The sequence below is a fragment of the Equus caballus genome, chromosome 20 (assembly GCF_041296265.1).
Source record: "Equus caballus isolate H_3958 breed thoroughbred chromosome 20, TB-T2T, whole genome shotgun sequence".
Lineage (NCBI taxonomy): Eukaryota > Metazoa > Chordata > Mammalia > Perissodactyla > Equidae > Equus > Equus caballus.
Window position 1 is genome coordinate 35108616 of NC_091703.1, and position 24450 is coordinate 35133065.

The 24450-nt window shown below is 50.3% G+C and overlaps 3 protein-coding genes across 13 annotated transcripts; 1 reads left to right on the plus strand and 2 right to left on the minus strand.

The window, feature by feature from the left end:
- Nucleotides 1-131: 131 nt before the first annotated feature.
- Nucleotides 132-1660, minus strand: FKBPL (FKBP prolyl isomerase like). The gene is made up of 2 exons (XM_005603761.4): nucleotides 1522-1660; nucleotides 132-1279 (listed from the first exon to the last, which is right to left on the minus strand). Exon 2 carries the CDS (start codon nucleotides 1203-1205, stop codon nucleotides 156-158), a length of 1050 nt encoding a protein of 349 aa, XP_005603818.1. The 5' UTR covers nucleotides 1206-1279; nucleotides 1522-1660; the 3' UTR covers nucleotides 132-155.
- A 104-nt stretch (nucleotides 1661-1764) lies between these two features.
- EGFL8 (EGF like domain multiple 8) lies at nucleotides 1765-24420 on the plus strand. Of its 11 annotated transcripts, none has more exons than XM_070245359.1 (10): nucleotides 16681-16957; nucleotides 17480-17530; nucleotides 17870-18060; nucleotides 18309-18462; nucleotides 18930-19025; nucleotides 19115-19222; nucleotides 20017-20100; nucleotides 20196-20280; nucleotides 23346-23400; nucleotides 23584-24420. In XM_070245359.1, the coding sequence occupies exons 3-10, from the start codon at nucleotides 17878-17880 to the stop codon at nucleotides 23725-23727; spliced, it is 909 nt and encodes a 302-aa protein (XP_070101460.1). In that variant the 5' UTR covers nucleotides 16681-16957; nucleotides 17480-17530; nucleotides 17870-17877; the 3' UTR covers nucleotides 23728-24420. The 11 variants fall into 11 exon arrangements, with proteins under 11 accessions (XP_070101469.1, XP_070101463.1, XP_070101464.1 ...); XM_070245365.1 differs by having other exon boundaries at nucleotides 16699-16781; XM_070245361.1 differs by having other exon boundaries at nucleotides 16710-16957; nucleotides 17848-18060.
- PRRT1 (proline rich transmembrane protein 1) lies at nucleotides 11560-16024 on the minus strand. Its single transcript, XM_001917812.5, has 4 exons — nucleotides 15101-16024; nucleotides 13646-14184; nucleotides 12813-12998; nucleotides 11560-12649 (listed from the first exon to the last, which is right to left on the minus strand). The coding sequence occupies exons 1-4, from the start codon at nucleotides 15117-15119 to the stop codon at nucleotides 12473-12475; spliced, it is 921 nt and encodes a 306-aa protein (XP_001917847.1). The 5' UTR covers nucleotides 15120-16024; the 3' UTR covers nucleotides 11560-12472.
- Nucleotides 24421-24450: the final 30 nt, after the last annotated feature.

Sequence of the window (24450 nt, forward strand, 5' to 3'; positions counted from 1 at the left end):
GAAAGAGGCGCACTGAGACCATTGTTAGCTCCCCTAGGAAGGCAAAAGCTGGGACTGGGATACGGGCTGAAACCCTCCCTGTAGGGCCCCCCCCAAATCTCACAGCATAGACCACAATTCACAGGTTCCTGTCTTTTTTAAGGTTTAACTTTTAATCAGCCGAACATCTTGCGCAGACCCTGAGCCAGCCCTGCATCCTGTTTCTTCCCCTGAATGATCACCTTTCCTAACTCCTCCTGGGCTGCCCGGTTTTTTGGGTCTACGGCCAGCACTCTCCTAAGGTCAGCAGTTGCTTTTTCCAGGTTCCCAAGGGCAGCCTGGGCAACTCCCCTTCGGTACAAGGCCTTTAAATGGCCAGGCTCCCGCTCCAGCACCCGGTCACAGCTCTGGGCTGCCAACTGGGGCTGGCCTAGCAGCAACTGACAGGCAGCCAGGTTGGCATGAAGGACAGTTCGTTCTGGAGAGCCAGGCGGGGGTAAAGTCAGCAGCAGCCGAAGAGCCCGTCCATAGCATCGGGCAGCCCCTTCAGGGTTCCCAGCTCGAAACAATTCTGTGCCCCTTGCACGTTCTTCCCTGGCCAGGGCCTCTTTCTCGCTGGCCTCCAGCTCCCAGGAGTCTCGGCCCTGAGTGAAGGAGGCCAGTGTGAGCCTGACAAGAGGTCCAGAGTGTCCAGGGAGCTGAACCTCTGCCTCTTCGCCTTGACACATGGACTCCAAGCATTTCTCTACGAGCTCCCCCCAAGTTTCCTCCCTCCATGAGCCTAACCCCATAGTTAGCTCTGTCCAGCCCTCTGACAGCCCGGAGCCAAAAGGAAACCCAAAAGCCAGTACCCGGCAGCGGGAGCCCAGCTTGGGTTTGTCCAAGCCATGGCCACGGATTATGATCTTCTTGACAAAGCTCCCATCCGGACAGTACCAGAGATCAGAAGCTTGATGGGGCTCTGGCATCTCACTGGCTGATCCATGAGACTCATCAGAATCTCCTTCAAGTCTAGAGGCTAGTTTTTCAGTTCCTTGAGGATTCTCTAGAATTTGGCTGGCTGTATCTGGGCTCACTGTCAGTTCAAGGATTTCAGTGGGATAGTCTTGGGGCTGCTGCCTAATCTGAGTAATGGAATCAAAGTTCTCCCGGGAGTTCTTTTCCCATTGTTCTTGCTGTTGAGAGGTGTCCTTCTCTCCCACTGGACTGACTGGTAGCGTCTCCATATGGCTGCCTGTTCTCTTCCACCGTGGGTGAACAGTTTTGGTAGGAAAGGGATGGACCAGGTTCAGGTCAGCACCTGAAAAGAAAATAAAAACAATGCTAATGGCAGGAATCTTATTTAGACTCCTTTCTCGTCCTTTCCCGTCTTTCTGGGACCCGGGTCCCTGGTCCTCAAAATCCTCATTTTTTCCCCCTACAAAAATCTCTGTCCAACTCGAGCCGTTCCACCCAGAACTCATCCAGAACTATAAATTCCACAATTCTCTGCGGTTCGGGTAGCAGCCCCAACTACGGACACCCGAGCGAGTCAAAAAATACCTGGCGGCCGAAGGGCCTAGCCTGGTGGCAACAGCCGGACCATCCGAATCACCTCTCCTTCCGAAGCTAAATGCTTAGTGAGTACTGTCCTCTGAGTCCTGCTCCAGGCGGAGAGGACGGCCGAGGGGCCGGTGCAGCTGGGCAGAGACACTGACAGCTAACCCTGGAGCCCGCGAGGCAGCGAAGTTAGTCAAATTCCTCATAGCCAATCGAGAGGAGGGAGGTGTCTGGTTACCCCGCCTTTTGGACGTGACGTCATTTCCCGCCGCAACCGGGAGGCCCCAGGCCGTAGCAACCGAGCTAGGCCCAATCGAACCGAACTAGGTGAGGTCGCGCCGGCCGGGTTATTGAGAGTCAAAAAGTCTGGAGGAGCCCCGGAGTGGGAGATTGGAGCGAATAGGGGTAGAGCGGGGGCTCGCGGTGAATGATAGCGGCAGCGGACCCTCAGGCCCACTTGTACTATTCTTCTATCTCTATGTTCCGGGCTCCCAGCAGAGTCAACCTGTCTGCTCCTCCGCCCATTCAATCCAGGGTGCTCCAAGGTAACCCCCAGGCCTCTTTCTCCCCAACGGGTTCTGTTCCCTTAGGGGACCACTTGAGGCTTCTCCTTATCTTTCCCCTCATATTCGTCATTGCCTTTCAAGCCCTTCTTCCTCAAGAAATCTTGGTGCTTTTCAAACGTTGATGTGCATACATGTCACCTGGGGACCTTGTTAAATTGCAGGTTCTGATTTAGGAAGTCTGGGATGAGGCGTATGATTCTGCATTTCTTTCTTTTTTTCTTTTTTTTTCTTTTTGCGAGGAAGGCTGGCCCCCAGCTAACATCTGGTGCCATTCTTCTTCTTTTTGCTTGAGGAAGACTGTCGCTGAGCTAACATCTGTGCCAGTCTTCTTCTATTTTGCATGTGGGATGCCACCACAGCATGGCTTGATGACCGGTGTGTAGGTCTGCACGCGGGATCCGGACCTGTGAACCCAGGCCGCCAAAGTGGAGCATGCAGACTTAACCATTACACCACCAGGCCAGCCCAGATTCTGCATTTCTAACAAGCTTTTGGATGATGATCCTCCTGGCCCATGGACCACACTTTAAATGGCATGATTCTGAATAACCTCATCCCATTCTCTTCACCCCTTTATCTGTGGCCTTTCGGTTTATCCTATATTTTGCATATATAACTGGTATAACCTGCTCCACTGGGTGTATCAGTGGAAAACTGGTCCTCCTCCTAATAAAAGATGTAGGTCCCTTTTGTGATTCAGCCTTGCTTGTCCAGCTCCCTGCACAGGCTGGGCCACCATGCCTCTTCAGGACAGGAGAATCCCGCTCTCATTACCTCACTTTGACTCCTTCTTCAGTTTTCTCTCCAACACCCTGCCATTGTGCTCCAGACTACAAGAACCATGCCAGGACAGCCAGGAGAGGAGGGAGTTTCATCATTAGCCACAGACTTGTGTCAAGACCGTCCTCTCCCTGTTTTGTGTTGAGCCTCAGATTACTAACCCAGACTTTTTTCTTAAGTTTTATTTCTGGGTTCTGTGCCAAAGTAACCTTAGTTTAGTGCCAACCCCTGCCCCTATGGCTAGATACTCTGATTCTTGGAATCCCTGGGCTCTTATTGAAAATGAATCCACGTTTTCTCCCTCCCTCTGCCGCTTTCCATTTCAGAGATTTCTGGGAAAGGCAAGAAGTCTAGAGTTAGTCACAAAAAGTTTGATTACACCCTAATCCTTGGACAAAGATTGCTAATTAGTATTATGTATGTCTTAATTGAAAGGGCCGCTCCAATGATCCTTTGGAGACCAGCTTCTCTCAATTAAAAGAAACTGTACTCTGCTACAAATGTATTGCTTTGTAATGTTCTCTTATTGTTTTGTGTGTGTACGTTTTGCTTCCAATAGACTCCACAGAGCAAGGAACTTGTCTCTCTTTCTTTTGTGTTTCATCTCCTTTTCCATTCATTCATTCAGCAAGTATCTATTGAGCACCTGATGTGTTCCAGGTACATGCTAGGAACTGGGGATACATGGATGAATGAGACACACACAGTCCCTGCTCTCATGGAACTTATAGTCTGGCCAAGGAGAATAAGTAATTACAGTAATGAAAAGAAGTGTGAGATGCTATGAGAGTGAATGAGGGATGAGGGAATATTCCTTGAGGATGAGACGTTTTCGCTGCCATTTAAAGAACAGGTTAGAACTGAACCTCAGAGAACAGACCAATAGACCCCATACTGAGAAGCTTAATCAAATGATCAACTTTGTCTCTTTAGGTGATCTCTTGCCACCATTGTGACTGTAAAAACAAATACAAACATAGACACTGAAACCCCTAAAAGAAAGTAACCCAAATCATCCAGAATGAAAATATTTTTATTTTTTGAAAGATGACCCATCGAAATGAAAACACAAAGTTTTATAAGAGGACTCGAAAGTCCCCAGAGAAGACGTTCATGGATCTCAGCTTGAGAAACACAAGTCGAGGAAGGGGCCAATATGTGAAGACTCAGAAATGGGAATGAGCATAGGCTCTCCCCCAAAGTGTGAATGTTGACTGACTCACACTGCTTGGTCTTTCCCAGTTTCCTATCCATTGAGTCTCAGCTCTCTGGGGATAGTCACCAAGGAATCAGGAAGAAGGAGGGAAACAAGCCAGAAGGATTATATCCCCAGACCTGGCTAGAGAACATGGGATCTCAGAGGGTCTGGCCATGTTTGGCTACTCACCTTGCCCTAGCACACAAGGGCATTGTTTTGCCTCCATTAAAGACCTAACCTGATAGCAGAACCCAAGGAGAGGGTCAGGAGCTGGTGTGAGCTAGCGCTTTATTCTATGTTGTCTCCACACACACAGAGCATATGATACTTGCCCTCTAAATGGGTGAACTAATATTCTCTTCCTGTTCATTCAATAATCCTGAGTACTCAGAATTCACAATGAAACATGGAGGTAAATACAGCAATCCCCATCAGTAGTCTAATAAGGGTAAAGAATCGTAGTTAACAAAAGCTCCAGATGCAAGGGCAAAAGTGATAAGTGGCAGGGAAGTTATTACCAGCTAGGGGTAATCTGAAAAAGAGTGCAGAGTGTTGAGCACTGGAGGGTGGCCATAATTTTGATATGCAGAGATTGAAGGGAGTTATTGCAAGTGGAGGAAGCAGCACAAGGCAGGAGTGATAAGGAAAGGAAAGCCACTTTATACCCAGTATTATTCATCTCCAGCTTGTCAATCTCTGCTTTTCCAGAGTATTCCAATACCCATTTGTGCTGCCCTGTCACCAGGCATCAAGCTGGCTGGAAGTTTTTACACCCGCACATTCTCCCGCATTCCATACTCACTACATGGAACCATATGCTGTACTTACTCTCTGCCATTTGCCATCAGCATGGGAGACAAAAATTCTAGCTTTCCAAAGGCTAAATAAATTTCCCCTTCTGTTTAGCTTTGGTGGTTTCTGTGGTTTTTAGTTCTGCTGAAATTTATGTCAAAATTGTTCCTTCCTCCTCTTTGCTCCCAAAGCATTTTCCTCATGCTTTCCTTGTAGGCAGGGTTTTCAGGCAAGATGAAGCAGTGAAAGGCAGCCAATATTTCCAGTGAAATATTTAATGATAAGAGCTGCTCGTTACTGAGCCCTAGCCATGCATTATGACCACAATACCAGGCATTGTGCTAAGAACTCATGTAGATTTCCTCATTTTCTCCTCACACAACTCCATGAGTTACTTATTTAGCCATTCAACAAATCTTTATTGAGAGTTTCCTGTGTGCCAATCACTGTCCTAGGTTCTGGGAATAAGGCAGTGGAAAAAAAGACCTGGATCTCTTGTAGCTTATATTCAAGTAAAGATAATCGGCAGTAAAAATCAATCAATAAAATATGTCAATTTTGTACAACAAGGTGGTATTGGATAAATAAGTATATCAAAAAGGAGAAAAATATGTCAGGCAGTAACGAGTGCTATGAACACAAAGAAGCAGGGTAAGGAAATGGATAGAAAATGCCCCTGGTATGTGCGGTTCTGTTTTTAATTGAGTGATGAGGGAAAGCCTCCTTGTGAAGGTGACATTTGCACAAAGACATAAATGATGTAGGGGAGCAAGCACGCAGGTATCTGAAGGAAGCGTGTCCAGGAAGAGAAAGACAAGTGCCGAAGCCCTGAGGCAGGAAGGAGTTGGATTTTTGTGCTAAATTCATTGTACCTAGAAGAACAGAAAGGGAGCCAGTGCAGGTGGAGCAGAGTAAGCAAAAGAAAGGGTGGGAGGGGATGAAGTCAGAGAGGTGGGGAGGAACAAGGCCAGAGAGGCTTTCTGGGCCAAGGTAAGGGTTTTGTTCTGAGTGTGATGGGGAGCCATTAGAGGGTTTGAGTAAGGTGACTGATATCAACTGATAATTTAAAAGATCACTCTGGTTTCTGCATGGTCTGGTTTTCTGAAAGCAGAAAATCCAATTAAGAGGCTAGCCAAGGGACAAGGGTAGCAAGGGAGCTCGGATTAGGGTAGAGGTGAAGACCAAGGGTAGAGTCTGGAGGCCCTCTAATATTTAGGAGTCTGGAAGAGGAGTAGGAGCTGTCAATGAAGACTGAGAAGGAGCAGGAAATAAGGACCTAGCAAATGCTTTCTTTAGTTGGATCCGGAAAGAGTATTTGAAGTGAGGAAAGAATTTGAAGGAGGAGGGAGGGATAACTGTGTCAAATGTTGCTGATGGGTCGAGACCAGGGTTTCTCAACCTTGACACAAATTACATTTAATTACAACATAGTTAAATGAGCATGATGCAGCTTAAGAAACAACATCTTCCTGCCATTGTGGAAACTCCTCCTGTGTCCCTCTCCCATCAGATTTCCCCTTCTGTCTTGGGGTAACCACTATTCTGAATGTTGTACTTTTACCACATAGGGGAGTAGCAAATTAGTTTTTTTCTTCTTCTCCTTCTCAAAGAGGAGCTATGTTATTATAGCATGTTTGTATGATGATGGGAATGTTTCAGTAAAGAGGGGAAAATTGATTATGTGGGAGAGAAGGGGATGATTTCAAAAGCACCATTTTTGAGCAGGTGAGAAGGGATGGGATCCCACTATAGAGATGGGATGGGGGCTGGGAGCAGGTCAGCTTCTCTCCAGTAACAAGGGGAAGACATTGAATAGGATAGAGATGCAGGTAGCCTGGTAGATTTGGGGGTGGGACCATGAGGAAGTTTCTATGTTCTCACCGAAATAGGAAGAAAGGTCATCATCTTCTGAAATTGTGGTCTCAGAATTGGGGAATGTGAACCAACTGGGGAAATGTGGGCTTGCAGGCCATGCTGAGGGCCCACAGGAAGTGAAACCAGTTTGTATGACTGTGTATTTTTCCCTAGACATATTCAGCTGTTGGGTGCATGTGTGGATTTATCCAGGGATAAAATGTGTCTGAGGGAGAGGGGCCAAGAATACAAGGCTGAGAGGCAATTATGGCATTGAACTTGCGATCTACACTAGGTAATGAGGGAAGTGAAAAACTGAGGGGTTCAAATAACAAAGAGGAATGAGAGAGTCAATGGATGGAAGGTCCAGGTGGAGCTTAAGAATTTTTGGAATGGGGATGCTAGGTGAAGGGGGGGGTGATATGAAAAGACTGAAGAAGTGTTGGAGGGGCAACAGTTATTGTCTGTAAGCAAACTGAAGAAAGGACACAGGGAGAGAGTGGCTGAGGAGGGAGAAAACATGTTAGAAGGAAGGAAGGCACGGAACTGACCAGGGTGCTGGATGGTTATCTATACAGATATTGAAGCCATCAAAAATAATGAAATGATAGAGGTGGTGGTTAGCTAGGTGCTGAATCTTCAAGGAGCGGGGAGTGATGGCCCAGAATTGAATCATAGGGGAATCAGAGCTCCCAAGTAGATGTTAGAGGGGCAGAGCCTCTCCTGAAGGATGGAATCTCTGTCGATAGGGATGCAAGAACGAAGGGCATCTTGTTTGGAGGGAGTTGAGGTAAGGTGGGAGGAGAATTAAATTGGAATATGCCTCCTGAGGAAGGAGTCTGGGTGAAGAGGTCTGGGAGAAGTCATTTTCGTTCACTTCTTCCTCTGCCTAATTCCTTTCAATTCAATTGAGTTCAAAGATTGGTAGAAGAGGGTTTTTTTCTGAAGAGGATCTGAAAATCAGAGATAAGCCAGATTTGGCTCCTGCTTTCAAATAGCTCACAAGGTAAGGTGAGTACATCAAGATCTCAGGTGGGAAGAGATGGGAAAAAATGCAGACGATGTGAACAAGGAGTAGGTTTTAGACCCAGATATCTTCCTCCTAAAGAAAGTTGCTCTGTGTGAAGCCACAATTTCTGGCATCTCCCATCCCCCTTGGTGGTCACTAAAGTGCCTCCAAGCCTGTAATTCCCAATCTTGGCTGCCCTTTAGAACGATCTGGGGATGTCTTAAAAAATATTGGTACCTGAGTCCCACCCCCAGAGATTGTAATTTAATTGGTCTAGGATTCGACCTGAGCTTTGGGATTTTTAAATGCTCCCAGATGACTCTCATGTGTAGCCAGGGATGAGAATCATTGCTCCAAGCAACGCCTGCAGGTCTATTTAGAAACCCACTGTTTTAATTCAACCTGTAGGAGAGAGAGATCCCTTCTTGCTGGAGTGAGGGGGTGAACTGATCTGGGCCTTGAAGGATAGATAAATTTTGACCAAGTGGAAAAGCAGATGTGAAGGAGGAAAGAACGTTATGAGCAAAAGCTTAGATGTGGTCTGAAACACAGGACAAGCGGCAATTTGGTTTATAATAGGCAGAGATTGGAGAAAAAGGTCTGCGATTTGAGAACAGCTGGGCAAAGACAGGAGGTGGGAATGATGAGTAATTCAGTTTGGTTGGAGATTAGGTTGAAGAGAGAAAGCTGGATGATTTTAAATTGTAGAAGGGGTTGAAGGCCAGATTAAAATTCTGAAACTAGGGGCTGGCTCTGTGGCCGAGTGGTTAAGTTCGCGCGCTCTGCTGTAGCGGCCCAGGGTTCGGATCCTGGGCGCGGACATGGCACCGAATCGTCAGGTCACATTGAGGTGGCGTCCCACATCCCACAACTAGAAGGACCTGCAACTAAAAATATACAACTACGTACAGGGTGGGTATGGGAAGATAAAGCAGAAAAGAAAAAGAAAAGATTGGCAACAGTTGTTAGCTCAGGTGCCAATCTTTTCTTAAAAAACATTTTGTAAATAATTCAGTAAGCAACAGGGAATCTTGAAGGGCTTTTGAGCAGTGGAGTTACATGAAGTGTATTTAGGAAGGATAACCTGACTTGGAGTGGGGAGAGGTGGGAAGTAGGAAGACCTGTTAGGGGAGCTGTTGCAATAATTCTAGATGAGGTCATTTTTCTGGCAAGGGCTGGGGAAAAGTTACACATTCAAAAGATATTGTAATAGTGGAATTGACTCTGCTTGACAGCACACCAAAAGTAAAGGCAGGAGGGAGAGGGAAGAGGCATCACATTTTCAGATAAGGGTGCTGGGAAAATGTTGCCATTAACAGAGATAGGGAAGCAGGTTTTTGGTGGCATGTCATCAATTTGGTTTGGAACATGCTGAGTCGAGAGGACCATGTGGCTGTGTTCCACAGACATCAGAAGAATGTCTGCATATAAATACATTGGTTGGAGAATGTCTTAGTCAACTTGGACTGCTGCAACAGAGTACCATAAACTAGTGGCATATAAAGAACAGATATTTTCTTTTGGAGGAAATATTCTTTTTTGAGGAAACATTTTTTTTTTGAGTTCATAATAGTTTATATCATTGTGAAATTTCAGTTGTACATTATTTCTTGCCTGTCACCACATAGGTGTTTCCCTTCACCCCCTGTGCCCACCTCCCACCCCCCTTCCCCTGGTAACCACCGAACTGTTTTCTTTGTCCATGTGCTTGTTTATATTCCACATATGAGTGAAATTAAACAAGAGATATTTATTTCTCACAGTTATGGAGGCTGAGAAGTCCATGATCAAAGCGCTGGCAGATTCAGTGTCCGGTGAGAGCCACTTCTGGTTCATAGGCAGTCATCATCTAGCTATGTCCTCACATGGTGGAAGGAGCAAGGGAGCTCTCTGGGGGTGTCTTTTATAAGGGCACTAACCCCATTAATGAGTGGATGAATGACATACTTACCTCCCAAAGGCTGCACCATCACACTGGGGATTAGGTTTCAACACACGACTTTGGGGGAAACACAAACATCCAATCTATAGCAGAGAAGCATTTGGTTAGAAATGATGTCTGAGTTTGGAGTAGATGAGATTTTCAAGGGGAAGCCTCAGAGAAGGAAAAAATCCAGAGATAGACACATAAGGGAAGAGTGAAAACAACGAGGAGAGAGGGAAGGCAGGATGATTGGAGGTGTGTGTAGAGGGAGACGGGGAGGAGATAATATGTCCCTGAACCTGAGGGAGTGGGGAATCCAGGGTCGAGGGACAGACATGGGAGTGTTGGGAGAGGCAGAGTACTGTGAAAATGCCTTTGATTTTGGCTCCTGGTAATTTCTGGTCATGGTTACTATTTGAGAGAGCAGTTTCAGTAGAGTAGGGAATGGAAGCGTATTTCAAAGGGTTGAGAAACAGTGGGTATGAAAAGAAGACACAGACACATCTCTGACAACAATACTCCCTATTTAAGGGGGAAAAAAAGTGAGTAGGTGGTGAGGAAGTGGGAGCTGCAAATGTGAGTTCTTTTTTCAACAAGTCTGGTGAGGAAGGCACATTAAGCCTGAACAGTCAGAAGGAGAACACTTGATTTCCATAGCCCATCCCATCCTCATCCCATGTCTCCTACCTCAGTGCATGACTTTCCTTCTAGATTATCAACTCCATGAGATTCAGTGTTCACGTCTGCTGTCTGGAAAGATCTGTCACTAGCTTCCTGCACGGTGTCTGCATGTTGTATGAATGGACAAATTCAGGACAGGACCCTGTCCTGCAGGTGTACAAAACTGAAGATACCAACTCCACTGCTGTGCCACTCCCGCCACCTCCTTAAGAGGCCTCCCAGTTGACCTCAGGGTAGGAGAGGGCAACTACCCCAGTTGGACTTGAGAGGCTATTGACCTTCTCCTTAGGGCTTAGCTGTGGTCTGAAGGTTTGTGTTCCCCCCTAAATTCATATGTTGAAATCCTAATGCAATTTGGTGTTATTAGGAGGTGGGACCTTTGGGAGATGCTTAGGTAATAACAGTTCGGCCTTCATGAACAGGATTAGTATTCTTAGAAAAGAGAGCCCCACAGAATTCCCTAGCCCCTCCCACCATGTGAGCATACAATGAGAAGTCCACAACCCAGAAGAGGGCCCTCATCTGACCATGCTGGCACCCTGATTTCAGACTTACAGTCTGCAGAACTGTGAGAAAAAAATTTCTGTTCTTTATAAGCCACTCACTTGAAGGTAATTTTGTTATACCAGCCAGAATGGACTGAGACAGGCTCCCACAGCTCTCTACTCCCTTTGTTATGGGAGTATTGCAGTATTCTTCGCTATGCAGCATTGGTACAAAACAATAGGTAGGGTTATAATCCAAGTTGTCTGCTACTCTCTGCCCACAGGCATGAACAGCTGTGGGAGTTGGCATCTTTTCCCTGCTGCTGCCACCCTATCCCTGACCAACTTCTTCAGGATGGTCTGCCCTCTTCTTTCCTCCTGATTTCCTGGAGGTCTGGGGATGGATCCCTGGATCTCCTTGTAAATCCTCCCTCTCCAAAGCCCTAAACCTCATCTGGTAGGGAGTGGGAAAGTGGGCTGGGGAAGGAAATCCCCACCAAGAAGGGACCACAAGGTCACAAGGTCTTCCCGGGTAGGATTCCCAGCCCTGCCCTCGCCCCCCCCCCCCGCCCCCCCCGCACCTCCCCAAACTCCCCCCCTCTTTTGTGTCTGTCTCTCTGGTGTCCTGGGAATCTGTCTCCTCCCACTTTTGTTTCTGTCCGTTTTCTTTTTTTTCCCTGGAAGGGGTGGTGAGGGGAGGTGAAAGAGGGAACCAAAAGAGCAGGGTCTTTGCAAGGCTGCAGTCTTCGGAATTGCGGGTGATAAATCCACTTAGTCTCTTTAATATTGTCTTTCAGAAATTCACACACACTCACACACAGATCAGAACAACGTGGAGACCGCCAAGGGGTGTGGGGAGAGGGCCGGCTCCCTCCCGACATTGGGAGGTCTGTACCCTGGGTTCCCTCCTACCCGGCTGCCCAGGGGTTGGGATAAGTGGGAGTATTTACAGAGAACGGGGACGTAATCTTCATCCCAAGGTGAAGGGTCTTAAGCTCGGAACCTCCCAAATCTCATTCTTAAAAAGCACAAAAGTAGATAGAGGTTCCGGGATTAGCAAGAAAATAGGCGGAGACCCTGGTGGAGGAGAGACAAAACTGTACTAGCAAAAAGTGGAGTGAGCGTGGGGTCCTGGCTACCCCGGGCCTCGGCCCCCGCGCCGGGAGAAGGGGAGGAGTTTGTCGGTCTGGGGGCGAGGCTTGGCGCCACAAACCCAATCACCGGACTGAATCACCCCGCGGGGAAGAAAAGAAGGCGGAGCCTGCCGACCTGGCGGCGGGGTTTTGTCAGAGCCGGGGCTGAGCCTACAGAGGAGGCGGGGCTTTAGGGAACAGTCTCCAGGCTGCGGAGCAGAGACCCAAGGAGCTCGACTGGGGGTGCTGCTTTTAGAGAGGGTGGGGGCCTGGGGCAACTGAGGGCCCCGCATTTGGCGGGGATCCCGGGAAGCGGCGTCCCTGGGGGTGTGGGCTTCTTCGGGGTTCCTGAGGAACTGGATTCGGAGCGTGCCCGCAAGGCGAGAGGTTCCATGGAGGCCAAGTTTAGGATTTATGGAAGTCCGGTGGCCCCAAAGGCGGCTGTGCAAGGCGCCCATTGGATCCACGGCGTGACTGCAGAACGCACTTGGGAGGTTAAGGGGCGCAGGGTGGGGCCGGGCCGGGGGCGTCCTTACGGATCCCAGTAGTTCTCGTGGTGCTGAGCGGCAATGATGATGACTACGGTGAGGATGGTACAGAGCACCATGGCTGCGATGCCCACCGCCAGGGAGATGAAGGAGAAGTTCCGGGCCTCGCGTGAGGCGATCTCGGCCGATACCATGTCTCCGCGGGCCAAGGCCGTGCGCACCTGCGGGGCAGGGGTGGAGGAAAGCGGATCAGAGAGCTGCTGCCTCGCCCGCACACCTCAGCCTCTGCCTAAGATGCTCCCTAGAACGCCCAGCACTCCCTGGGAATACGAAAAATCGAGTGAGCCCTCCTCCCCATACACCGCCCCCTCCCCCCATCCTCACCTGCACTGCCTTGAAGATGGCGATGATGCCGGTAGGCCAGAAGCAGCAGATGGTGGTCAGCACCGCGATGGGCATGTAGTCGTGCGGCGGGCGCCTCGGCTCCAGCAGGGCCAGCCCTGGACCCTGAGGTGGCGGGGGGAGCGTGGAGGTTACTCCCGTTCCCCCAGGGGTCCCACCTGCGTAGGGCTGTGGAAGGAAGGTTGTAGGGAGAGGATGTCACTCACCCTCTCTGAGCCCACCACCATTCTGCGTCTGGCAGAGCAGTTTTTAAAGCACAAATCTTATGCGTTGCTTCTCAAAGAACCTGATCATCCACTACCCTTCCAGGACACCCATAAATTCCACCTGGGTCCCTCTCCTGCCTTCATTGCTGTCGCTAACCCTATATTCTTGGGGATCTCCATACTCCCTCCCCCAAGGTATGGCCCCACCAGCGCTGCCCTGGCCTTACTTCAGACCTGGTTTCTTCTCTCCAGATATCTATCTGGCCTCTCGCTCACTCAGACCCGGGTTTCTTCTCCCTCATCCTCCTTGGTTCCTAGGTTTCATTTCTCCCCCTTCCTCCAGGCTGTTTCTTTCTTTCTAACCTCTGGACATCTAGGCTCTGTTCCCCTTCCCAGGCCCTGATCTCTGACCCCAACTGACCACCAAACGCCCCAACCCTCCACTCCCAGGCTTTTCCTTAGTCGCTCCTCTGTCTAGGCTTTGGCCCTAGAACAGGGCGTGGTTTCTGTTTCTCTATCCCACCAGCCCTCAATGTGTCCCCAGTTCCCGGTCCTGTTCCATTGTGCCCCCACCCCCTCCTCCCAGGCCCCTGATTGCCCCGTACTCACCGTGCCCACCGGGTAGACTGGCACGTAGGCAGTGCAAGGCTGCAGCTGTAAGGGGTAGCCGGGGGCAACGTAGCCCCCTAGCGGCAGCGTGCCCACCGCCCCCGTATGCGTGGGCACCACGAAGCCTGGGGCCTGGGCAGTGTGAGCGGGCGCCGGCGGGGGCGGGGCGGCGGCGGCAGGCGGCGGCGGGGGCAGTGGGCCCTCGAAGCGAGTCTCCTGCAGGTAAGGGTCGGGTGGCATGCGGGGCAAGGTAGCGCAGCCCGGTGGGGGAGCCCCGGCTGCTGAGCCTGGAGGGGCATGGTGTGGGGGCCGCGGCAGAGTGGCAGAGGATGAGGGACCGCGCTGAGCGGTTGCCGCGGAAGAAGCCAGGCCCCCTGCTCCTAAGCGCGGAAGGGTGGCCGTGCCAGACTGGTGGTAGTGGTGGTGGTGATGATGGTGCGAAGAGGCGGCTGCCTGTGGGGGTGGGGCAGGGGGTTCGGCCGGGGGCTGGGGGGCATTGTAGGGTGGTGGAGAGGTATGAGGGACTGAGTCCGGGAGGCCTGGAGGCGGTGAGCAGAGGCGAAGGTATGGGGAGAGAAGACAGACAGAGATGAGATAAGGAGGGGTAGGGGGAGACACAGGGTCAGGGATGGAGACAGTCAGGGGAAATGGGTGAGAAATCATGTCTCATTCTTGGGGCAGGAGAGGGGTTGTATCTAGGCCATCTGTCCCCCCCCTTTCTTCCTTTCAATCTAGTTTTGAGGTCACAACTCTCCTCTGCTCCTCTCCCTTCTTCAGCAAGGTGCACACAGCTTTCACCTGCAGACCCAATCTCCCACTTCCTTGGTTTTTGGCTGCCTTTGGACTTGCCTATCTGAGCTGCTCCTGTGTGTGCACATGTGTACACATGCAACACTATGTTAACATGTGCTCAGTCCGACAGTTGTATAAACATATGTAGGATGACATGTTCCACTCTGCCGTTCCTTCAGTGGGGAAGGGATGCCCTAGCCTCTCTGGGAATCTCAGTAACTCTTTTAGGGCTGATAAAGAAGGGTCCTCTGGATTTTACTCCCCTGATAACCCCCATCTGATCATGTCTCCATATTTCCCCACTGTATGTCTCCATGCGAGCCAATGTCATCTGTCCCTCTGTCCCTCCCAGTGATGCTATCCCTGCAGTACCTGGCTGAAGCTAAGCTACTCTTCTACTTCCCTCACCCTCTCAACCTGCCCCCTGCCCTGTTGCTGGCAAGGGGCCGAGGCTGAGACTGGAAGGAGGAAAGGAACAGAAGAGAGGGTTATAGAAAGAGGAGAGGGATTGGGGACGGGGGAGGGGGAACGTTGAGCGCAAGATAGAAAAGGAATGAAACAGAACCACCCGCTTGGGAGGGGTAAGGAAGGGGGTTTGGGCCAAGGGTTGGGGAGAGTCAGAAGACGGTGGAGAGGATGGGAGATTTTGTTGTTATTTTTTACCTGACTTTTCGGATGACATGCCTGCGGTATCGCTGGAACAGGGTCCCTGCAGCCGGAGTCGGGGTCCCCGGCTGGCGCCAGAGTCTGGGTGCGCGGATTGCGCAGCCCAGCCGGCAGCAGCGCAGAGATGGAGAGATGAAGACAGCGGCGGGGGGCGGGGGTAGAGCGGCAAGAGGGGGAGCTTAAAGGGACCGAGGCGAGGGAGGGGGAGCGCTTCAGACGTAACCCCGCTCGGTCTCTCTCCGCTTTGGACTGCGTCTCTCCTCCTCTCACCCCGGCATTCAAGCCCCCAGTTTGGGCTCCCTTGGAGTTGTCATGGAAACAGGGAGGCAAGCAAGACCAGGCAAGGCGGGTGGGACTAAGGGAAGGAAGGCGGGAGAGAGAACTCTCTAGAGTCTTCCCTTCCTAGACTGGCTCTAGCAATGATATGATGGGAGGAAGCGAGCAGGTGCTCAATGCATTCAATATCCCATTTCCCTCCGGATCTGGTTCACCCTAGTCAGGTCTCCCTTCCCTCAGTTTCCCTCACAGTCCCTGTAAGGTCCCAGGATCTTCTCCCAAATCCTTTCCTTAGTTTCCCCCACTTTAGGAGCGATAACTCTGTATGAAAGAGAACCGTGTGCAGAGTTGAGACCTGCGATGGCGTGAAAAGTTCCCAGGGTTATGGCCTCGACCTGTCCCCCTGGCCTGGGGTGAATCGGAGGTAAAGTGGGAGGCTCGGGTCTACAGTAGTTCGGAGGTAGTCGGGCCTGCAGTTGGGGCGGGCGGGTAGGACGGAGAGAAATGAAGAGCTCCAGGGTGAAAGAGCTGAAGAGCTTCGGGAGAAAGAGAGGATGAATCGATTGCTCATTTCAGGCAGCTCGGTTTGGGAATACTGGCTTGGTTCCCCTTTCCCGGTTTGCTTATTGGTTCCTTAGAGTTCCTGGGCCCGTCAGTGTTCAGATGCATTCCTTAAATCCCACCCACCCACCACCCGCGCAGAGACGCAGCCCCACCTCCCTAGTCGACCTTTGGGCTCAGCGATAATTGCAGTCTTTATTTGCTTAGTGCACCCTGGGAGCGCGTAGTTGGGGAGGGGAGGTGAAGACAGGCAGTCTACCGAGACTTACAGAGTTGGGCTTTTTGCAAAAACGCAGTCGGGGAATTATTCCCCTCTCCTTAGTCTAGTACTCCCCCCTGACCCCGTCCCCCAAGGCAGTAGGTCTCCTGGGCTGTCCTTCCCTCCGTGTCCAAGCAGAAACGACTGGGCTGTACAGAGGCCCTCGCCTTGGCCAGTCCCGGGCCCAGAGATTTAAATCACGGTCCTGTACCTGTCGTTCTGGTTTCTAAGGCATTCGTGTGAGCCCTTAACCCTCTACTCCCACGCATCCTCACTCTACACAACTCAGGGCGCAAATTTGTTTTATTGGGAGAGACTTTGACCGGCAAAGACCTAGTGAACAGAGGGTGGGGTTCAGACAAGCTGCGAAATCCTTTTCTCAAGGGAAGCGTCTTTAATGCTAAGTAAAAGCCGTAACCATCTAAGTATCGGATAGGCGTCGCAGGCGGAGAGATGCGGGACGCCGGGAGCTCGGAAGTCTGGTGGGAGGGTCTGGGTCGGGAGCCGCCCACAAGGAGTTCCCTGCTAAGTGCCGGATGATGGGGTCGCCGAGGTCTAAAGCCTGGTCATAACCAAGCGAGTGTGAGTCAACGCTGCCCCGGGCGCCCTCCGCCTCTTGGGGCTGGGTAGTCTAGGAGGAACAGAGTAAAGCAGGGCAGGAGAAACTGGGCCAGGCTGCGCTTTTAGCTCGAGGGACCTCAAGGACTCTCTGCGTCTCTAGAGACAAGGACACTACAAGTACTTCAGAATGAAGAGTTGTAAGACGTCGACCTGGGGCAGGCGGGCGGGCAGGGGGTGGGGGTGGGGTCCGCCCGGGCTGGTTTCAGCCCTCCTCCCGCGGACGAGATGCGGGGGATGCCTTTTCTCAGTCTATCCCCCAGCGCCTTCCTGGAGAACTTCATGTTCCTCTGCGGAGACGGACTCCTGACTTGGGAAGTGGGGCGAATCAAGGCAGGGAAGTCGGACCCTTGGGTCGCTGGTGCAGTAGGGCCTGGAGAGGCCTTCTCTCGATTCCCAGGATATGTTTGCTACTTCTTCCTCTCCCCATCGGTCTAAATGGATCGCTCCGCCTACCTCCTCCCCCCGCTCCTAGGGCGCAGTGGACTGTTCCATTGCCCCTCCGGTCCCGGGCCTGCGTTGGGGGGGACGCAGGCACTGTTGCCAGGGAAAGCCCCGGACGTGACGGCTAAGCGCGACCCCGAGCAGCCTCCCCTCTCCCATCCGTCATTCCCCTGCGCGCACTGTCCTCACACCCTCCCCCTCCCCCCCGTGGGTTCCAGACTAGGGAGCAGTAAACAGCTGGCGGAGCGAGGCTCGCGGACGCAGGCCAGGTGGGAGTTTGCACTCTCCGGGGGGTGTGCGTTGCTGCTCAGGGGTCTTTCTGGCAAAACCCCAGGTCGTGGATGGCTAGGATGATGCTTTAGGAAGATCCCGGGCCTAGGGACCGAGTCCCTGCTGAGTTGGGGGCGGGGCTTCGGGTTCACGTAGGTGCGTCTGCGTGGTAGGGGTGTGTGTTTATGGAGAGAGGACTGGAGTAAGTTAAAAGTAGGTTATTTTGTGACAGGTGCCGGGTGTGGGCATGGGCGGGGAAAGCTTGATTGCCGGGTGTCTGTTCCGAGGGGAAGGGGTATTGTCATTTCTCTCACAGGCCCTCATCGCCCCCTTCTCAGGCGGGAGCATGCTGGGGCTCCGGGGGCCGCAGCTACCCCCGGCAGGGATCCTGCTCCTGTTGCCATTCCTGCTGCTGCTGCCGCCCGCAGCCCCCGCGCCCCATCGGGCTTCCTACAAGCCGGTCATCGTGGTGCACGGGCTTTTTGACAGCTCGTATAGCTTCCGCCACCTGCTGGAATACATCAATGAGGTCTGGCAGAGGACACTCAGTTGTGGGGCGTTGGAGGCGTCAACAGTGGCTGGGAGGGAGAATGCGGAACTGAAAGACGCTCCTGTGGGCCTGCCTAGTTCTTCTGGGAGCTGGTGGTGGCATGGGGAGAGCTGGGGGACGAGATCCCTGGTTCTAGCAGGGCACAATAGGCATGTGGGCGCTGGCCAGGGGGTGTGTGAAGGGGCTTCATAGTCCATCCCCGTTGCAGCATTGCCCCCTTCCCACAGACACACCCCGGGACTGTGGTGACAGTGCTCGATCTCTTCGATGGGAGAGAGAGCTTGCGGCCCCTGTGGGAACAGGTGCAAGGGTTCGGAGAGGCTGTGGCCCCCATCATGGCACAGGCCCCTCAAGGGGTGCATCTCATCTGCTATTCGCAGGGTAGGCACTCCCCTCCCCCCGCCCAGCTCCTAAGCCCTGTCTGAGGCTTGATCCTTATCTGGGGGACACTTCCTAGTGTCCTCTTTTTCTGAACCACATTGCTCCAGCCAGAGCCTTGGTACCTGAGCCCTCCTTTTCTGACTTCCCTCAGCACCAGGTCTTGACCGTGTGTTCCTGAATGGGTGGGAGTCTCCCTGTACTGCTGCCCCTTCTTTCCCCATTACTCATGGTTCTTGGACATGAGGGATAGGGGGGTAGTAAAAAGCACCCTAGAGTTAGAGTCAGAAGACCCAGAATCTATTCTGGTTCTGTCACTTACATGATGTGGGACCGTTTGCCACAGGATGAGCCTGTGTTCTCTGGACCTCCGTCTCCTTTATGTACATTGTGGTAGTGGAGGGCAGAGTAGGGAGGCTGTTGGCCTGGTTGTCCCTAAGTCCCTGCCCAATGTGGTGTCCTGCCTACAGGGGGCCTGGTGTGCCGAGCACTGCTCTCTGTGATGGATGAGCACAATGTGGATTCTTTCATCTCTCTCTCCTCTCCACAGATGGGACAGTATGGAGGTGAGTGGGCATTGTGGGCTCCATAGGGCACCCTGAATTTTGGGGGCACAAGGGTTTGGGGCCACTTGGCACTGCTGTTCTTTTGCCAGACACGGACTATTTGAAGTGGCTGTTCCCTACCTCCATGAGGTCTAACCTCTACCGGATCTGCTATAGCCCCTGGGGCCAGGGATTCTCCATCTGCAACTACTGGCATGGTGAGTAGGGGGTGCCAAACTGGGACCTCCATGGAGAGGGCACCCTGGATGGCAGGGCCTGCTATCTCCCCCTCGCATAGCTAACAGCAGTGATAATGATGATAACTTAGATTTATTGAGCACTTACTGTGTGAACAGGCACTGTTTAAAATGCTTTATGTGTATCACCTACTGCCTCAGAGAGTATAGTCTGGTGCAGGGGTCGGCAAACTTCTTCTTTAAAGGACCGAATAGTAAATATTTTTGGTTTTGCAGGCCATATAGTCTTTGTCCACAACTACTCGATTCTGCTACACTGTGTGAAAACAGCCATACACCATATGGAAATGAACAAGTGTGTCTTTGTTCCAATAAAACTTTATTTACAGAAGCAAGCAGTGGGCTGGATCTGGCTCATGAGTCATAGTTTGCAAATGCCTAGGGTAGTTTTTAAGACCATGGATGCTGGGCCCAGGCTACATGGATTGGAAACCTGACCATGCTGGGTGACTTTGGGTGTTACTTAACCTTTCTGTGACTCAGTTTTCCTCATCTGTAAAATAATAATACAGTATTTACCTAATAGGGTGGTTGTGTGGATTAAATAAATGAATGTAATGTACTTTGAACAGTACCTGGCTCATAGTAGGTGCTAGATAAAGGTGTTTGCTGTCATGTTTACAGTTATTATTGCTACTATTATATTGCTGTGCACCTTGTCTATTACTGTAGCCTCCTGATTGGTCTTCTAGCCTCTGGTCTTGCCTCCTCTTCCTGCTCCTCTGACTATCTTTCTAACTGCTGTTTGTACCCAGACCCCCACCACGATGACTTGTACCTCAATGCCAGCAGCTTCCTGGCCCTGATCAACGGGGAAAGAGACCATCCCAATGCCACTGGTGAGACCCCAGGCTCCCATTTTCTGCTTCTCTGACCCCCTGTGTTCCCCTCTCCAACCTGGCCTGACTCAGGCTCTCTTTTTTCCAACCTGCAGCATGGAGGAAGAACTTTCTTCGTGTGGGCCGCCTGGTGCTGATTGGAGGCCCTGATGATGGTGTTATTACCCCCTGGCAGTCCAGGTAATAAAGGACTGTGGCCTGAAGATTGGCTTAGAATACCCCTTAACCACCACCATTAATTTCATGGCTAAAACTGACCTGTTCAGTTAATGCCCCCCACCCTCCATTTATCCTGTCACTCAAGACCAAAACCTGCGAGTCATCCCCTAACCCCTAGCCAGTCACTAGGTCCTGCTGACTCTGCTTTCTCTGCATCCCTACCAGCCCTGTTTTGTAAAAACGTTTAACTTTGAAGTAATTAGAGATTCATAAGAAGTTGCAAAGTTAGTTTAGAAGTCCTGTGTATCCTCTGTCCAATTTCCCTCAGTGGTTGCATCCTATGTATCTATAGCAAAACCAGGAAACTGACATGGGTCTAATATGTGTGTATAGTTTCTTGCCATTTTATTACATTTCCTGCCATCTTATTTACTTACCTGTACTACTGTAATAGCCTCCACCCTCATCCCCTCTATCCTATTCCTCAGGGAGATCCATGGCTGTATGGCAATATGTGCATGCCTCTGTTACAGATCATCATGAATGATCTGAAATGCCACCTGATCTACTTTAGTCACTCAGCAAATACTCTTTGAGCACTATGTGCCCAGGCACTGTTCTGGGCCATGGGGATGCAGCAGTAAATGAAAGAGAAGTCCCTGCTGTTATGTAGCTTACATTCTCTTAGGGGAGACAGATAATAAATGTAAATATATATATGTCAGGTGGTGATAAAATAAGGCAGGGAAGGGATTAGAGGATGAATGGAGCCTCTTTTAGATATAGAAGAGCAGTCCTTCTGGAAGAGTTGCCCTTTGTGCAGAAACTGAAGGAATGAGGGAAGGAGTTGTGCAACAATCTAGGGGAAGAATGACCCAGGGAGAAGGAGTAGCACCAGCAAAGGCCGTGGGGCAGGTATGAGGAATAAGAAGGTCATTGTGGCTAGAGCACAGGGACGTGGTGAGAGGGTAGGAGAGGAGGGGAAAGAGGTAGCAGGGAGCCAGTCATGTTAAGCCTTTGTATGGCACAGTAAGATCCTTGATTTTTTTTTTTTTTTCTAAATATGGGTAACATAAAATTTACCTTTTTTTTTTTAAGGTATACTTTTTGGTGAGGAAGATTGACCCTGAGCTAACATCTGTTGTCAATCTTCCTCTTTTTCTTTTTTTCCCCCTCTCCAAAGCCCCAGCACATAGTTGTATATCTTAGTTGTAAGTCATTCTAGTTCTTCTGTGTGGGATGCTGCCACAATATGGCTTGATGAGCAGTGTATAGGTCCATGCCCAGGATCCGAACTGGCAAACCCCGGGCTGCTGAAGCAGAGCATGCGAACTTAACCACTTGGCCATGGGGTCAGCCCCCAAATTTATCATTTTTAAATGTACAGTTCAGTGGTGTTAAGTACATTCACATTGTTGTGCAACCATCACCACCAACCATCTCCAGAACTTTTTTTTCTTCCCAAACTGAAATTCCACAACTGTTAAATGATAACTCCTCATCCTTGCCTTCCCCCACCCCTGGCAACCATGGCCCTTAATTCTTCTGAGTGAGATGGGAAGGCATTGGAGGGTTTTGAGTGAAGGAGTAACACCCATTATGTAGTAAGGGATGGGATTTATTTATATTATCTCATTTCATATTTACAACAACCCTGTGAAGATAGTAATAGCTCACAGTTACAGAGCACCTTTTATATATCAAGGCACTATTCTAAGTACTTTTCAAATAGAGCTCATTTAATTGTCACAACAACCCTATGGGGTAATTATGATTATCCTCATTTGACATATAAGGAAACTTACATGCAAAGAGATTAAATAACTTGCCTACATTCATAGAGTTAGTAAGTGGTGGTCAGGCTATCTGACTTAACCACAATATTTTACTTCCTCTCTACAAAGGAGGTATTCTTATATGGGACAAAGATGATATGTAACATGCTCAAATGCACACAGTGGGGAGAGTGCATGGCAGAGCTGGAGTTCAAATCCAGGTCTATGTGCCCCTGTTGCTTCCTCCACCTTGTGAAATCCAGCCCCTCAACATGGCCTGCAGGCCTCCAACCCAGCTCCCCCATGTACCCAGTCATGCCTCACCTCTGCCTTCGCTCTTGCTGTTCCATTTGCCTGAGTCAGCCTTGCCTTGTCCTAGTCATTGCTGGGAAGCCTTTCTTGATGCTCTAAAACTAGCACAGTGGCCTGTCTTTGCTCCTGTTGCCCACTGGACTCAATACTGTTAGCATTTGTTCAGTTATTCATGGCTAGCATGCCAGTTAAATATTTTTAATTAAAAAATTTTTAAGAACTTTTCATTTTGAAATAATTTCATACTTAAGAAGTTACCAAAGTAGTACAAAGCAATCTTGTATACTCTTTACCTAGATTTCCCAAATGTTAACATTTTACCATGTTTATGTTAGCATCCTTGTTCTCTCTCCATCTCTCTCTCTATATATGTAGAGAGAGAGAGTATGTATATGTGTGTTTGTGTGTTTGTGTGTGTGTGATCCATTTGAGCATAGGTTGCACATGTGATGTCTCTTTAACCCTAAAACTTCAGTATGTTTATTTCCTATATACAGGACATTCTTTTAGAAATCCACAATATAATTATCAAAATCAGGAAATTAATATTGATACAGTATTCTATAGACCTCATTCAAATTTTTCCAGTTGTCTTTATAGAAAAACAAAATCCAGTGCAAGATCCAACTCAGGATCACATGTGGCATTTAGTTGTCGTGCCTCTTTTGTCTCGTAATCTGGAATACTTCCTTGTCCATGACATTGATATTTTTGAAGTGTATGGGCCAGCTATTTTGTAGAGTGTCCCTCAGTTTGGGTTTGTTGGCTATTTCCTCGTGATTAGATTCAGGTTATGCATTTTTGATGGGAATTCTACAGAAGTGATGCCATATCCTCAGTATATCACCTCCTAAGGTACATGATATCCAGTTAAATATTTTGAGTGTCCACCCTGCTGCCTGTCTCCCCAACAGGCCATGAGTTCTTGAGGACCCTAGCCCACCTTGATTTTCTCCAGCTCTACTGATAACCTCCCCCACCCCTCCAATCTCTTTGTAGCTTCTTTGGTTTCTATGATGCAAATGAGACGGTCTTGGAGATGGAGGAACAACTGGTGAGCCTCCTGGGATTTCTTCCCCTGTCTTCCTGCACTGTCCCACCTCCGGCTGTAACCCTCCCTGCCACTGACCCATGAGCTGAAAGCTTCACCCTGTGGGGAGTGGGCCTGGGGCACCAGCAGGAACTCACTTTTTCTCTCCCTGTGTCTTTCTTCCATGCCCCTTCACCCACCTCGAAGGTTTATCTGCGAGATTCCTTTGGGTTGAAGACTCTCTTGGCCCGTGGGGCCATAGTGAGGTGTCCGATGGCTGGGATCTCCCACACAGCCTGGCACTCCAACCGCACTCTTTATGAGACCTGCATTGAACCTTGGCTCTCCTGAGGATGTCCCCAGGATCCCCCAGGATCTCCCTGGCCCAGAGACCAAGTGGTGGCCTTGGAAAGCAGATGTCAGGCTCTGGTGTGCCTGTGACCACCTCATTGCTCCCACACTGCCCCCACCAACCAGGGCTCCCAGGAACCCCCTCCTCTGCTCCTCCATGAATGACAAATCCTGGTCTCCCCACCTCATATCCTCTCATTTGGGGGTTGCTCCATGCTCTCCTATCTTCCCAAGGCCTAGGTTGGGAAGTGAGAAACCAGGTTTTTAACTTGTGGCTGCTCCTGCTGCTGCTGCTGCTCCTCCGTCTCTGGCTATATAGGAGGAGAACTCAGCCCCTGCCTATCACAGGGGTCTCCTTCCAGGCCACTCAGGACATTTTTAGCTTCTATTCTTCCATGTTCCCTTTTCCTCTGAACTCCCCTGTCGTTAGCCCTCCCAACCCCCAGGAAGGGACTACCCATTTGAGGGGTTCTGAGGCTCCCCTATGGGGACAGTTCCATCCTTGAAGTGTCAGTGTTGGGGAATATCTGTGGCCTGTGAGGCCCATCTCAGGTTTGGGGATCCCCCAGTCCCTATGTTTAGTGTTGGGGTACCCCCTGGGAGCCTAGTTTCTTTGAGGCCCCAGCCCCTCTTTTAGCTAACCTTGAATGGGTGTTACCCCTGTATTTATGGAAATAAAGTTCCATTTCCTCAGTGTGGCTTGGCTCATTTCCAGGTGAGGGG